Source organism: Desmodus rotundus, chromosome 6 (genome assembly GCF_022682495.2).
Source record: "Desmodus rotundus isolate HL8 chromosome 6, HLdesRot8A.1, whole genome shotgun sequence".
NCBI classification, from domain to species: Eukaryota; Metazoa; Chordata; class Mammalia; order Chiroptera; family Phyllostomidae; genus Desmodus; species Desmodus rotundus.
The window spans coordinates 32,583,839-32,600,200 of record NC_071392.1 but is presented as its reverse complement, the minus strand read 5'-3'; the positions used below and the strand labels follow the sequence as shown (position 1 = coordinate 32,600,200).

General features: G+C 42.0%; 1 protein-coding gene across 3 annotated transcripts in view; it reads left to right on the top strand.

Annotated features, from left to right (window-relative positions):
• The first annotated feature begins 381 nt into the window (after positions 1-381).
• Positions 382-16,362, top strand: part of CDK14 (cyclin dependent kinase 14) — a 537,492-nt gene continuing 521,511 nt past the window's right edge. For 2 of the 3 annotated variants that reach the window (XM_045185271.2, XM_071221675.1), the window contains exons 1-2: positions 382-944; positions 7,913-7,944. In XM_045185271.2, the coding sequence (XP_045041206.2) occupies positions 854-944; positions 7,913-7,944 (123 nt within the window). In that variant the 5' untranslated portion in view covers positions 382-853. The remainder of the gene's footprint in view (positions 945-7,912; positions 7,945-16,362) is intronic. The other variant, XM_024577248.4, reaches the window with a different exon arrangement.

Below are 16,362 nucleotides of genomic sequence, written 5' to 3'. Positions count from 1 at the left end.
GCAGGGAGCACACTGCTCAGATAAAGCCATCTACACTCAGTCCCTTTCCTTTCAGTGCCCTCTCCACAGCCCGAGACGCGGTCCCCAGTCGCGGCAGCCTCCTAGCCCTGCGGGTTCTCGGCCCTCCTCCGGCTGGGGTCCGGATCCTCCAGCGAGGGCGGGGCTGCAGGGTCCGGGAGGAGGGTGGGGGGCGGCCTGGAGGGGGCGCTGCGGGGACACCGGCCGGGCGGGCAGGGCCGCAGAGGACGCGGGCTCAGAGTGGGGAGTCGGGTCGCGTCAGGGTCCCGCTCCCCCGGCCAGCGCCGAAGGGAAGACGGGGCGGGGCCGGACAGGGGGTGTGGGGGGGAGGCAGCGGTGGCAGGGGTGGCGAGGGCGGGGCGGGCGGCAGCTCTACGCCGTAGCTCTTTCACCTGGGCGCCCGAAAACTCGGGGCTGGGAACTCTCCCGGTCCCAGCCCTGCACCCTTAACGACCCCAGGCTCCCGCACCTTGTCCGGGGCCCACCCCTGCTTCGCCTCCGGCTGCACTGCCCCCACTGCCGGCTGCGCTGCTCCGGGTTACAAAGGAGGGAAAATGAGCCGGGCGGCGGCGGTGCAGCACGCAGCCACCACTGCCGCTGCAATCGCTGCCGCCCCCGGCACCACGTAGGACGCCCCGCCTGCCCAGCCGAGGCACAGGCCTGAGCCGAGCCTGCAGCTCGCTGCCTGCCTCTCGAGCCCTGCGCGTAGCCTCCCCGGCCGGAGGAGGAGGTGGAGGAGGACGAGGCACCGCCTTCCCCGCGCCGCGCTCTCGCCGTTGTCTGCGCTCCGCTCTGGACCAGTTTGGGGAAGTTGCTGTGGCCCGGTGTCGCCCAGATGTGCGATCTCATTGAACCGCAGCCAGCCGAGAAGATCGGCAAGATGAAGAAGTTGCGGAGAACTTTGTCGGAGAGTTTCAGTCGCATCGGTGAGTGGCGCGCTGCCTGGGGCACCTAACCCCGCGCCCCCGCGCCTGCTGGTTCAGCCCCGCGCTTCTGGCACCAGCAATGCAGCGGCCACCCGCTGCTCCCGTGGGGTGCGCTGAGCTGAGCGCGTACGGTGGAGGGAACAGTGCCGGGGGCCGGGGCGGGGGTCTGACGACGGAAAGGAGAGACACCCCTTTCCTTCAGGATGTGGGGTTTCATTTGTGGATGATCTTAAGCCTACAATTTGGGTTTCCTGTCCTCGCCACTACCGCTGAGGCTTTTCGCGTCCACGGGGGACAGGAGAAGTGACGCCCCGGCCCCAGACGCACACGGGACTCTGCGGCTGCGTGGGCCAATTGTTATTTTTTCCGCGCAGTCTTTGGTATTGGGTGTTTAGTCAATAATTTAGCTTTGGCAATTGGTGAAATGTTCACTTGTGCCTTGGTGTTGTTTAACACAGCTAATCTAAAGAGAAGTGGGACAGATACCTTGGGACCTTTTGTTCAGTACTTCAGGTCCTCGAAAGCGAGATTTGGGTGTTCAGTCCCCAGGTCTCTGAATTTTTCCATTTGCTGCAGAGAAATGCGCGCCGTGAACTTGTCGGAACATTTAGCAATGTCTCTCAAACTTCCATTTATTAGGGCTCCGGGGCTATTGTCTTTAAACCAACCAACCAACTGACCAACAAATAAAAACCGACCGAGAAATGTTTAGGCCATTTAAGAATAAATCCATGTGACAGATTATAGCAGGGTGACAACAGTATCACGTGGAATGGGTTTGCTAGATTTCTAGGGTTGGCCTTAGAAAACCATTTTAAACATTAAGACAGTGGCCACCACCTCTAACATAACTTCCATACACCCAGGTAACTGCTTTCAGCGAGAAAATCGTGCTAGCACTAAAAATAACCTCTTAGAGCCCCTAAGAAGCCTGCTAGATTTGTTTCATTTGTTTAACCTGTCATCAGCGTTAATGAGGGTGTAAACGGAAATTAAGCAAAAGGTGCTTAATTCTTTAAAATAAAATCCTGAAGTGTGTGTGAGTATTGTAATCATCCTTCTATCCATTTATTTAAAAATCATGACGTAAGTGCATTGGAAAATACGCAAACTTTCTCCAAGTAAAAGAAATCATGGGTCAACGTTTAGTTTCCTTTGTTGTGTTTTAACTTAAACTTTTGTAGTAGGATGCAAAATCTTACCCAAGATGTCTGGAAAGTTACGGTATGAAACCAATATTTAGTCGTTTTTGGGGGTTAGGGATGCACACGAAGAGTCTGCACATTCAAATGAAGTTTTAAACCAAGAAGAGTGGAAGAGAAAGGTGTTGAGTTGGTGTTTATTATTCAGGAGGATGTTTCAGCCCTCCTCACCCAAACCATCACAGAGGCGGTTCTGGAGTCCATTAAGCCCTGTTCTAAAACACATTTACTGTATATTTACTAATGCTAATGACTCTGTTGGAGCTCTTCCAGTTTTGTGTTAAATAATTCATTGCACTTGAATCTCAGTAAGAAACCAAGAACATTAATATAAAAAATCCTTATGATTAAATAATTTCAAGAATTTGATCGACAGTCAGTAAAATTTGGGTTAACTGGGTGCTGTCAAATGGGGTATTGTCGTTAACTGGACGTTCTAGGTTCCTAAGATTTAGTGATGTGAAACTCCTTTTGATTCTGACTCTTGTTAAAATGCCTTCTAAGATCTATTACATTCTACTTCCTTTCAGAAACAGGACAGTGCAGTAAACATAACCGATGATTGTATTGATGAAGATCTTGATTCTGAACAGCAGATCTCATTGTGGAATACTGTAAAAGGAGATAAAGAGATTTAAAGTGATTATGATTGAATACTAAGCTCAAGGCATTTATTAGAAGTAGCATTACAGAAAAATGAATCTTTGTTATCTATGTATTTTATGGATGTTTTATTTGCAAAATAAATCAGTGAAATCAATCTGATTATTAAAGGGTTTTTAAGGTCCTGGAGGCTGTTGAATTGAGGTTTACAATGGGATTATATAGTGCCTAGATTAAGGGTGTTGTGGGCCGTGTGTCAGACAGACTCGGGATTTCTGGTGTTTCCACTTGGTACTGAGTGACCTTGGACAGGTCCCTCAACCTCTGAGCTTCAGGTATTTTTTTATGTGCAAATGAATTTTGTTATTGGCATTTAGTGAAATAATACATGTGAGGTCCTGTGTGGTATGTAATAAAGACTCAATAGATGTTCATAATATGTTAATATCATTATTAGTGATTGCCTATTCCATCATACTGATGTAATTAACTTCTAAGTGGAGAGCAAGTAAGGGAAGGAGTGGCTACCGACTTTACAGTGGAGCCAGGCTGGACATAGGATAGGTTTTAGAGTGGGGCTGGTCCGGGGTTGAACCCACTTTTCTCTGCTTGCTGTGCACCTTGGGCAACTAGCAGAATTTCTCTAAACCTCAGAGGTCTCAGTTGTAAACATTTTTAAGGTTGTTGTGAAGATTAAATCAGATAAAGTACATAAAATATCTAGTGTAATATCTGTCACATGGTGGAAATCATTGCTGGAGGCGTATTCTTCTGTCCAGTTTTTTTGTTTATCCCCTATCTTCCTCCTTTCTTCATTGACACTTCATGAGGAGATCAAAGAAGAAGTGCTTGTTCCTGTTGAATAATCTGACATTGCAATATATTCCTTCCCTTTAACCAATATGTGATGGCTTTTGAAGTAAACATAGTGACTTTATTTTGCTTTTTTAGTATGATTCAAAAGTATAGCTTGTTATGCAAGTATGAAAAAATGTACAGTATTAATGTCTAGGCATAAGAAAGTAGTAATCATTTACAGAAAATAAAGGCAATTTTTGAAAGTACGTGATATCTAATAAATGTTCATTAATAATTCTGACTATATAAAAGTGGCAATGCTAATGTGTAAATTATTCCTGCATGAAAGATCATGCCAACTTTGTCACTGCCTACCTCAAATACAGCTAATCTGAGATGACTGTATTATAAAAGGTCTAATAAAACCCATTGGCTTTCAAGGCATGGCACTCTAATTTATGACATCTGCCGGGGAGTGACTATTATACAGCTATGGTTCTTTTACAATATGGGGGTAATTGAATTTCAAAGTCATCCGCTGATTTCAATAGTATTTATGGTTTCCTGCTAAATCCATAGTGTCAGCATGTGGACTTATTTAGAAATTACTACAGTAGTCCTGCTTTTTAAAAATTTAAGTTAGCATAAACAAAGACAAAAGGGCATTTGCTAACTAATTAATTAATTGTTCAAAATGTTTATATTAAAATCTATTTCCTCTTTTCTTTCTTTTTTATTTTTGAATATCGGCCTAGGAGGAGAAAAGCTTTCCGTAATATCTGGTGTAAGATTAAGATTCAACTGACATTTCTTCATATTCATTTGAATGCATTTCTTCACCCTTATTTGGAATTTTTTCCGAGAGAGATCTTTCCGAGAGAGATCTGTGATATTTGAGATGAAACCCACGTATACGATTTCTTTAAAAGAGTTTTTGTGAGAACCGAGTAAAAGGAAGAGTCTGTGGTTAAATGAATTTTTAATCTTTAAAGAGTTCAAATGAGTTTTTGGGTTTGTTAGCTTGTGTCGTAAGTGTGTAATTCTAGAGTCCAGTTGTCATTGGATAAGTCCGTCCTGTCAGAAAGGAGGACTGTGAGGTGGAAGGGTCAGATACCATTGAACTGTTGTACCTCTCCCAATGTAGTTTCAAAAGAATTTAATTTGAAAACTATGAAACGGAATTCACATCTAGGATCCTTTCTAGGAGAGACTAGTGCATGGTTTTCATATGTCAAAACTTCTGAGTGCCTTGAAATGTAAGGTGTTGTCTTTTTGGCATTGAGGTATACTCGTGTAACTCATTTAATTCAACAAATAGTTATTGAGTACCTCCTACATCCTAGATACTACTCTGGCTTTCAGATTCCATGACCATTGATACTGGTCCTTGTCCTCAGGACTTTGAGAGAAGACAGGCCAATGAACGAGCATTGGCAATATGTATGGAGTGAAAAACGCTACCTTGAAGATTAGCGTAATTTGCTGCTGAAGAACATAGGAGGGGCACTGCTTTAGTCTTGGTGAGGTCATGGAAAACTTTCTAGAGCAAGCAAAGTCTGAGCAGAGGACGGATTAGAGTATCTGATTACCTTAAATGGTCTAATGCGTGCCCCTCTGTTAACCCAGAAGCATGTAATGTGCTTATTACTCCATGATATCCTTAAAGGCAATTGTGAGCTTACATTTGCGTGAAGGATTAATAACAGCCACGGAATGTAATCAATAACGAGATGTTGTGTGCTTGTTTAGGTCATCAGTGACCTGATAAATATTTTGAAATGACACCTTTACTTGGCCTTTGTTGTTACTTTTAACTGTTATTCAGGGCAGGGATTCAGTATTTAGAAGAAACTGTGTTAAGGTGTCAGTCTAGCAATGAAGGGTTTCAGTGAAGCAATAGGTCATAAAACGTTCCCTCCTGTAGTGTCCAGGGCTTGAGAAAAGTGTAGTGCGCAGGGGAGAGAATCTGGCTTCTGCACTTACATCTTAGAAAATACACCCGCAATCCCCTCTTCTATTTCCTCCTTTTCTTTTTATTTACAGACCCCACTTCTTTATCCAGAATGTTGAAGGAATTGGCAGGACTTAAGGGGCAAGAAGAAAACGGTCCACTCTGAGTGGTGAAGACATTCTAGCTTTCTGCTTTCTTCATCTCTCAACTTGAGGGTCTTCATTTCATATTTGCAATTCTTTAAGGGATAGTATCAGCTGTGGCTTCAATTGGAAACTTTGCTTAAGAAAAACCATGGCTAAATTTCCAGAACTTTTATCATGTCCAAAGTAAATATATTTAAGAATTTGTATTGTGAATTATAAGCTTGCTGCTATTTGTCTCTTGTATGGTAGCCACATAGTGTTTTCCATTAATCTTTGTTAAATATGGTATTTATGAGGCTGTACAATAATTGACTTCATATTTGGAGTCAATGATCTAATCATTTCTTATTCCAGAAATTTTTTTTTTAAGATGGACTCACTTGTCTATATTTACATAGGTCATTAATATTTTGTAGTGGAATCACTAGCCAAGTGTGTTAATTAAAGGAGATTCCTTGGTTTGAGTGAGGAGTATAGTCTAGTGTTGACTGGTGCTTAAAGAAAGCCTTCCAGATGAGGAGTTTTACATTCTCAGTTAAAATTTAATGATTAAGAACTAACACTAACCATCAAGAACATCTAGGATCTTACATACTGGGTGTGGCAAAAGTAGGTTCACAGTTGTTTGTATGGGAAATAATACAATAATTAATAAAAATAATACGAGAATAAACTCTGTTTCATGTACTCACCACTGTAAACCTACATTTGCCCCACCCTGTATTTCTATCATTTGTATCATTTTGATAGAAATAGGTTATTTTAGATTTAATGTAACTTTAACCAAATACCTAATAAAATATATAATTGAATGTAAGAAAAGGCTGTCTTTTAATTTTCCATTGAGAAGAAATTGTTCTCAAATAAAGGAAGTAGAGAAATCTATTACAGATCAGTTTCTTAGGCAAAAGGAGGTGACTAAGAATTAAACTTTCTGAAACATTTTATGTCCCTCAACCTGCCCTCATCCCCCTTGATGCACCTCCACAACCACATACTTATTGATGTTTAAAAAAAAGACAAATTTGCCCTGCCTGGCGTAGCTCAGTGGATTGAGTGCAGGCCTGTAAACCAAAGGGTCGCCAGTTCGATTCCCAGTCGGGGCACATGCCTGGGTTGCAGTGCAGGTCCCCAGTAGGGGGCATATAAGAGGCAACCACACATTGATGTTTCTCTCCCTCTCTCTCTCCTTCCCTTCCCCTCTCTCTAAAAATAAATACATAAAACCTTAAAAAAAGACAAATTTATAGTATGTAACAGGAAAAATGACCTCTTTAAGATTGCTAGACTATATAATATAAACTTTGATATGATACTTCAGTTTAGGCACATGACTTGCCTCAGAGTTTAATTGCCAAAGTAGTTTGCTTTCAATTGCTTTTGTCAGAATGTGGCTTTCTCAGTAAGAGCGATCCAGGTACTTCCAGGTAGAATGGAACTAACTAGTGTGTAGACCAGTCAACACCTATGCACAATTCCATAAATTTGAAATATTTCTCCAATGAGTGGTTTCAGCTAACTTAGCTACTTCACGCATTACCTTAGTGAAACATTCTACGTAATTATAGGATTTAAGGAACTAGGTGTTTGCCAACTATTCATGAAATACTTTTTTCTCTTTTCCAGTTCTGAAGCCATGTATATTTAAAATAAATTTCAAGTATTCACTAGTTCCTATAAGATATTATGAATGTATTGCTTCCTGTGTTGATACTTTGTTATAAAATTTCTCATGTCAAAATGTTTGAGTTATGTCTCTGCAGTGCTTATTACACATGCTTGGTCTTTCATCACCATATTTAAACTTCTCTCGGTATGGAAATTTCATTCAGGGCACTTGCAGAGTGGGGGTCATCCTATTGGTTTGGGAGGATCATATACCATGCATAATGATGTATAGTCAAAAGCCAGAAGTTCAAGGGAAATTTCTTTAATATTACTTTTTGATTTTTTCATACTTCCATTTAAACATTTTCCTACTAAAGAAGATAGGGGAGAGATATGCATACTTCTTTTCCCTACTTGGGAGGACGGTATCATTTACATACTTATGAGAGTGTTTCACAAAGATGCATGCTGGGTAATTCTCTCTCATTTGCAGTTTTCATCTTTGCATCGTAACATTGTTATTCAGGTTGAGGTACACTTTTACTTTTGAAATGAAAACACCATACGGCTTTGGTATTCTTTCTGTTTTCTAGAACTTAGATACTTGGCCTCTTCGAGATGTTTCACAATAACCGTTTCCTTTCCCTTTTTATTTTACAGCTTTGAAGAAAGATGACACCACCTTTGACGAGGTAGGTTAAATTTCTTTATCTAATGTTAGATGTATTTAATTACTGTCAGGTCAAGTCAATAGGTGCCAACTTCACACTTAGAAACAGAAAAATAAATGCCTTAAAAAGCCCGACAAGGGATAATGTCCCTTTAGATACATCATATTATTTTCTGATTTTAAATAATCAGTCAAGTGAATGAACAAATATTCCTTTTTAAATTAAACACACAAAGGACACTGCAGACCTTGGTGGTGTTGCCTTCTCGGTGGTGGCAGTACTGCCCAGCCCAGGGTGATGCGCCGCTCAGGATGGGTCTGGGGGGCGGGGGGCTGCACCATGGCTCCCGGAGGAGGAGCCCGGCTCCCCCACAGCTCCCTCGCAGACCTCCTCTGAACCAGGGTGTGATGCTGTGTTGACGCCACAGATTGTCTGTTAAGAGTCCCAGAGGAGGAGCTGACTTTTCCTGTTCTAGTTTTCCTATTCTTTGTATATCAGATCGGCCTTTATCTACCTGCTACAAAGTAGCAAAAAAAAAAAAAAAACCCTGTTCAAGTCAGGCAGAGGTAATTAATAGCATTGTGAATGTGATTTTTCAATTGTACTCTTTCCTGAGTATTTTCTGTTATCAGTGGGAGTGACCAGAGAAATACTGAGTTTACAAAACGCTCTCAAGAGTGCTGTGGAGTGGTGTTTCACTGTCGCCGTCCAAAGCCACAGTAATTGATCTGTGTTGTAAACTGGGCCACATGTGTATACATATATATTGCATGTTTATATATGAACACAGATGTATCTACATGGTGTGCTTATCTTGAGGCCTAATGAAAGCGTACAGTACTTCGGTGTGATTATTTAACAGCTTCGGAATCCATGGAACATGCTACCTTTGCTGTAGTGCTTCAGAGAGGAAAGGACATTTGTGCTCACGGAAAGTCCCCTTGGCCATGTGGCTGGCGGTGGTGCAGGGCAGCACCATTGAGGGAGAACCCGCTCAGACCGGGGTTTCTGGGTGGGGCCAGCGTCATTTGGCTCTCACGGTCGGCTGCCTGGTCGGCTCCTTCTGTTCTTTTTCTGGGCCCAGCTCTGCGGAGCAACTTCCCCTGCCAGCACTCCTGAAACATCCTATGAAACTTAGTTACTCCATACCTGAAGTGATAGAGGAATCTTTTCTTGCCCATCTTGTAGCAGGTAATAATGACATTTTCTGCTAAACCTGCATGTCAGGAATTTCGACAGTGTTAACTGAGATGTTGTTAGGAGAGTATTTTCTTTCTTCTTAGAAGAAACCAATGTGAGAATATTGGGCACCTTTTCTTTCTTTATAAAGAAAAGTCTCTCTTCTAATTATGGAGGTAATTTAAGATCACATAAAAAAGAATTATAAGGAAAAGGAGAAAGAAAAATCCTCCCAAATCCTATTATCCAGTTATAACCACTGCTGAAAGTTCTTGCTTCTTTCCTCATGTTAAAAAACAAGCAAAAGAAACCCACAGTCCACACATTATATCCTGCTTTTTTCCTTCTAACCTGTGACAAACATGTCGTTTTCCTGTGTTTTTACAGATGACTCCTAATCATCATTAGGAATGTAAAAAAAGCTCTTGTCTTGTTTAAATACCATCGTTCATGATTGTACAGTATTCTGTCCTGTGGCTGTGACACATGGCTTTCAAAATAACCTGAGGCTGGAGCCTAGATGAAAGTTACCGATGAAGATATCAAACCCATAACTACCCACCCACCCGCCATTACCCCAAAACCTCTGCACACTTAAAGTCTGGATTTTGTAATTTGAAGAAAAATTATCCATAGCTTTTACAATGTGTTTTCCTTCCTCTGTACCACAAGAGGTTGGTTAAATCCCTCAAGTCAGTATATCTCTGGAAGGGACATTGGAGGTCATGGGGCCCCCTTCATCATTTCACAGATGAAGAAATTGAGGTCCAGAGGAGCCAGGTGGTTTCCAGTTAATGAGGAGAAGACCCAGGGTGGGAGCCTGGGAGGCAGTGGTAGTAAAGGCATCCCTGTGTATAAATAAACCCTAACTCAGCCACCCTCTCGAGCAGTTGACTGACTCTTTCCTGTTACAGAATTGTTGTGAAGATTAAATAAGCTCAGTTTACAAAGGTTCCAGAATAGTGATGGGAGCAAAGTAAATGTCTCTGAATTGTTTTTGTCATTGTCCTTGTCTTCCTCCTCCTCCTCCTCCACACCCAAGCTCTCACCACGTCCACCTTCTCCAGTTGGAAGGGCTACCAGGAGGATGAAGGATTTAGTTTGAAATTAAGAAATGGAGCTATGGGTAGAGTTGTTTTCAAATATTCCTCTAAAATTCCATGTAAGGCTCTTTTTGGTGATTTGCACATTGAAACTGTGAGAATATTGTCTAAAACCTACCATGTTTCCGGTTCCTTCAGAGGATGGCTGCATTCAGCTCTGTAATCCCTCAGGTGTTTTGAATATGGTTACCATTCAGTCACTGGAATAAGAGTAAATATCCGTTGCCAATAAGAAGAGTGTTGAGCTGAATGTCAAACAAAGTGATTTCTCATTTGCTGGTTCCTACCTTTTGGAGCAAGCCATTCAGTATACCCAGGGTTCCATTCTTAGTTGTAAAATCAATCAGGTAAGACTGTGATCAAGTTGCTTTCTATGCTTAGGTGTATGATAGAATCCTATGTAACAATCAACATACAATTATAATTCTACCAAGATCAGAAAAGAGCATAGTGTGGTTATATAAATGGGAAGTCACGACTTCTTTTAAGATCATCTTCATATTATAGTGATAGAAGTTTTCTTGAACTTGTTTTGTGGTCTTCCTCTCAAAGTCGGGGGAGCTCAACTGTATTAGAATTCAATTAGGACTTCAGTCTTAAAACCCAGGCCTGGATCAGCTTCACAGATAGGCAGAGCGGTGTGGCAGCTTCCTCCCTTCTCTGTCTTCTGAGCTGCTGGGCTCCTGGTCTCAAGGAGTGGCCTCCTCCAGGGTGCCTGGAACTGAATTTAGTTGCTACTGGCTGATTTATGTACAGGATTTTTCTAGGGTGTGTATACGTGTTTGACCTTGAAGAAAAAAAAATATGGACCTATTTGAAAAGTATATTCATTTACTTGTTCTTAAATAGGCTGAAATGACTGTTAATTTTCATAACCAGCCTGGAATGACATCCAGGAACTGCGTGCTAATGCTTGCGGAGGGAGAATGAGACACTCTGGAGGTTAAGTACTGGGGGTCTTGGACTGTTACACTGATAGGCAGTTCTGTTAGAATAGGGAGTTTTGCTGAAGTCATTGTATTTGGAGAGAGGACGTTCTAAGAATGATCATTTTGCCTTTAATCCATTGTGTATCTGGGTCCTGATTAAAATATGAAGCATTTTATGTCCTGTGGGCTTAATCTACACATTTGAGGTGGACAAACTCATCATAAGGATATTCCAAATAAGTTTTATTAGTTTTAGTTTGTTCTTTCATTGTTTTTTCCCCACAGAACTTTTTGCTCTTCGGAGCCCTAGGGTTTGACCCAGTACACAGCTAAAATGAAGGGGCTAAGTAAAGAGTTGCTGGAGAAACAAATGCTTAGGCCATATTGCAGGATGAAAGCAGATTGCTACTTTGTGTCACGGCTTAAAAGGGGACACAGTGTTTTTGGTGACATTGTGATGAGAGCTTCTAGTAAGTGTCAACTTCCTATCTGTGATACTATTGCCGAACTTTCCAAATTTCTTTCTCACCTTTGGTCCCCAGTGAATGGCCATGGAGTGCCCCCTTGGTGGCTCCTTTCTTCCCAGGGAGGATGAACAGTGGCTACACTGTGACTTCTGGGGAATTTTTGAATACTATTTTTCTTATTTCATTTGTTTTAAAATAGTAATGATATCTAAAATTTAAAAGGTCAGAAATACAGTTAATCTACCCCAATGTGAAATCACCACATTAAAACCATTTGAACTTCAGAAGCAAAAAGCTCCAATTAAATGTAAATATATGTGTATAGAAAGACTTGGAAAAGTCTAAAGCCACAGCAATTCATGATTGGTTCTGTGCATAAATTAAGAGGTTCAATTGTTTAGTTTTATCTCTGCTTCATGCTTCTGTTATCTTAGCTCAGTCAGAACAAAGTTTTGACTGTGCTTGGTTCTTTGGGGAGAAATACAGAAATTTTAGTGATTGAAATAAACCTTCGAAATGTGAAGAGTTTTATTTGTTTATGTATATGATCCAGACAGTTAAGTCTTTATTGGTTTGAAAAAAAAAAGGGGTGGTCATTTATGAGCTTAATTGTTCGCTCTGCTCAGTTATTTCATGTTTGCAAAGTGTCAGAGGCTGCCAACACATTTTGGCATTATCCAGCTGCTTTATCTTTTGTATATTAGAAAAAATGTGTATAGAGCCTATCAAAAAACTTCACATTTTTACATCCGATCTGTAACTTCTTCAGGTGCCTTCTTGTAGGTTAACTTGCTTCCCATCTGCTCAGTGTAATCATTTGTGAGATACGATGACTAATGTTCGGAAAAAAGTCCAGCCATTGTTAATATAACAAGAACAGTTTGCATGACATTAATGTAACATGGCAGCCAAGGAGAGTGGACCGGAATGCACATGTGTGAACAATGATGACTTCTCTCTACTAGTCAGTGGGGGCGGTAGACGCGTTGAGTGAGCATGTGCACTGTGTGGCCATCTCATTGAAAATGACTGAGCGAACTTGAGCAATGAATCTGCATCAACTTTTGCATTAAGCTTGAACATTCCTCTGGGGAAACTATTGGGATGATTCAGAAGGCTGCAGCTGTGGACAGCTGGTGATTGGCAGCTTCATCACGACAATATGTTGGCTTACACATCACGTCTCACTCAGAGTTTTTTGGTGAAGCACCCAGGTGACTCAGTATCCCTACAGCCCAGATTTGGTGCCTTGAGCTCTTGGCTTTTCCCAAAGTTAAAGTCAACTTTGAAAGGAAAGAGATTTCAGACCACTGATAAGATTCAGGAAAATATTGGGCGAACTGTGTGAGGTTCCAAGGTGTCTACTTTGAAGGGGACTGAGGCATCATTGTCCTATGTACAATGTTTTTTTTGTATCTTATACTTCTTCAATAAATGTATCTATTTTTCATAGTACATGGCTGGATACCTTCTGGACAGACCTCTTGTATGGGGACAGTGATCATGGATTTCAGCTTCTAGTCCATGTTCCTTGTTATTTTGTAGAAAGACATAACTATGATACCTGCAATGATAAATGTGGCAGTGATTTTTATGAGAACTAGAGTCCAGGGCTTTGGTACAAATGTGATTTGGGGTTATTCTTGGTCATTCTTTTCCATACGTTGAGGTTGGTGGAAGCTGTGGCAGTCTTTTCTCACCCTAACTGTTGTCACCATTGGAGGCTTCAGTGTCTCTGTGAATGATGTATACATTGCGGGCAACAGACTAGCTTCAATTTCCCTGACTTCTTCATCCGAACTAACAAATCCCACCTGCAGTCTTTCCTTTCTGGCTCTCTTACTCCTGCTGAACTCCCTCTATTTCTTCTTCTTCACTGGCCTCCAGTTTCCAGATAACTCCTCCTTTGCCTGCCCTGTCCCTTTCTTCCAGCCCACAACCCAGCCCCTTCTTCTCTGTTCACTTGTGGTGCATCACTTTCTTGCGGGAATCCTCAGTGGCCTTGCCCCTATGTACTTTCCTTGTACTCTTCTCTGCCAGCTCTTGATTTTGACCTGGCATCTTTTCCTTTTTCACCCAGTGGCTGCCAAGAGCTGCTTGAGGAAATCACTCTATAAATAAATTTATCGTCTCCAGCCTTAGCTGGAACCTGAGGCAACTATGCAGGACTTACACTGTATGGCTGGCCTGTTTCCTGCTGAAACCTTTCCACTCCCCTGAAACCTCTAGCAACCCTCCTCCACCCCTCCTTCCTTTAAGTGGATGACTTTCCCTTGATATTAGTTTGCTAGAGTTGCCATAGCAAATTACTACAAATTGGGTGGCTTTAACAACACAAATTTATTGTCTCACAGTTCTGCAGACCAGAGGTTCAAAGTCAAAGTGCTGGCAGGGTTGGTTTCCTCTGAGGGCTGCGAGAGAAGGGTCTATCCCAAACGAGCCTGTTTCCTTAGCTTGTAGACGGCCATCTCCTTCCTGTGCGTCCTCACATGGTCTTCCCTCAGTGAGCGTTTGCAGATCCAAATTCCCCCTTTGTGTAATGATATCAATCATAGTGAATCAGGGGCCGCTCTACTCCAGGGTGACCTCATCTTAATTTAACTAGTTACATCTGCAATGACCCTGTTTCTAAATAAGATCACATTTGGAGGCATTGGGGGTTGACTTCAACATAGGAATTTTTGGTGGACACGGTTCAACTCAGAACAGTCTCCAAGTTGTTACAACACGGAGCACTACGAGGCATCTGCACCGTGCCGCACAGGCACCTTCATTTGCTCCTGTCTTACTCCTCACCCCACCCCCCATCTCAGAGGATTGTCTTCTGTTCTGGGCTAGTTCCTCCTCCTCACCTCTTGATTCCTTTCCATGTTAGAAACTTGTGTAATCGAGTCTTTCTTATCTACATTTTCTGTCTTTGTGTGTAGGTATGTCACCATAGGCCCTGAGCATGGTTAAGTCTCCCCCATCTCTTTCATCATAACGGAAACCCTGTGTTCCCCGTGGTGGTTTTTTCGTGCTCTCCTCGAGCGGTTTGTCTGCCCCTTGCTTTTGGCTACCCTATGGGTTATACTCACATCAGTGTGGCTGACACAACTCCAGCTGTCCAATAGAGGTTTTTGCCTCTGCATCTTGATTTCACTGCTTACAAAATGTTACTAATTCTTATATCCCCCAAACCTGCATCTGTTCTCTGTCCTATTTCAGTGATTAGCACTAACAGCCACATAAATTTCCAAGGCAAAAACTTGACACCATCCTAAATTTCCCTCCAAACCCTAAGTCTAGGAATTGGCTCTTGTCTGCTCCTGCCATCTCTATTCCCACTGCTGAGGCGCACACTCAGCCTCATCTCGTCCTGCCTGGACTTGCAGTGGTCGAACTGGCTGCCCTGCCTAGAGCTTGCTTCCCATTCCAACTGAACGACAGATCTGAAATACAAACCCATCTTCCTGTCAGCTCTAGGTTCAAGTCCAAACTCCTGGCTTGGCTTTCAAGGCTTTTCATGATCTATCTTTTGCCTACCTTTCCACCTTATCAAATAGTCATGTCTTATGTGAATGTCAACATTGTCATTCCAGCTGCCATGACCTGAGCTCAGGACTCTTAACTGATCTCACTGTTGCATCTGCCACTCTTCTACTCCCACCTTCCCAAAGGTTTTTCTCGTCGTGATACTTCCCTTCAATTCAGAGGTTTGTACATCAAGTATTTATTGATGTTTGTTTTATGTGAGGCTCTATTTGTGCCCTGAACTTGACTCTCAGTCCAGCCTGTCTCGAAGAATTTAATCCCGTGACATTTATAGGTTGAACCAGCTCCTATCATCTTTCAGTGTGGGGCTTGGGCACAGATGCACTGTCACCCTTTAGAGACAGATTTTATGTAACTTTATATCCTGTTTTGTTTTCGTTGTGGTCATGTCTGCCAACCCTGGAAGATACGACCCTGTTCTGTGCAAGATGTCTAGAAATTTACAGACTGTTCTGATTATGCCAGTAAGTCATTATGTTTCAAATTCAACACTTTCGATGACTGAAAAGAACTTCACTTCCTCTTTAGCTCTCTCATTGGAAATTTAGGTGAAATTTTCGGATGCTTGAAACTTTCTGTGCTTCAGTTTTTCCTTCAGTTCCATCACATTTACCATCTCCCTAATTATGGTAGCATAATTACCATAATTATGTCTTGTCCCAGACTGTGGCTAGAATGTCTGGGAAGTGTAAAGATTCAGAGAGTAAGTTCATGTCACAAAATGCAAAATGTAGACATTTAGAGGAGAATTAGTCACTTTTATATTCTTAATTCCCAATAGACAGAATGTTAACAGAAGTAGTGCCTATAAGTGCATGAATCGTGCCTATTTTCTCTTTGTGAGCATCATGCATCCCGGGCACTGGCCGTTAGCCTGTAGGGAGTCTGTGCTGTAAGGGTGGTTGGTGCTCCCTTTTGGCCAGCGCTTTGATTTGCTTCTTTAGATCCCTTCCGGGAAGCTGCCTTTTGGTGTAGGAAGTCTCCATACAGCCCAGGTACTTATCGGTTTTCTTCAAGTACAAAATGGGCCCAGCTACAGGGAGTACATTATACCCATTTTCCTTCTGACTGAAATTTGAGCCACTAATTTATAATCCCCAAATCCTTAAATTGCTTGGTTGTTTTTGAGATGGCTTTTATGCTAGGAGCCATAATGATAATTGAAATCAGTTAAGTCAGGAGTCAGGTTTGTTTTTTTTTTCCTTTTAAATCATTTTTTATTTTTCA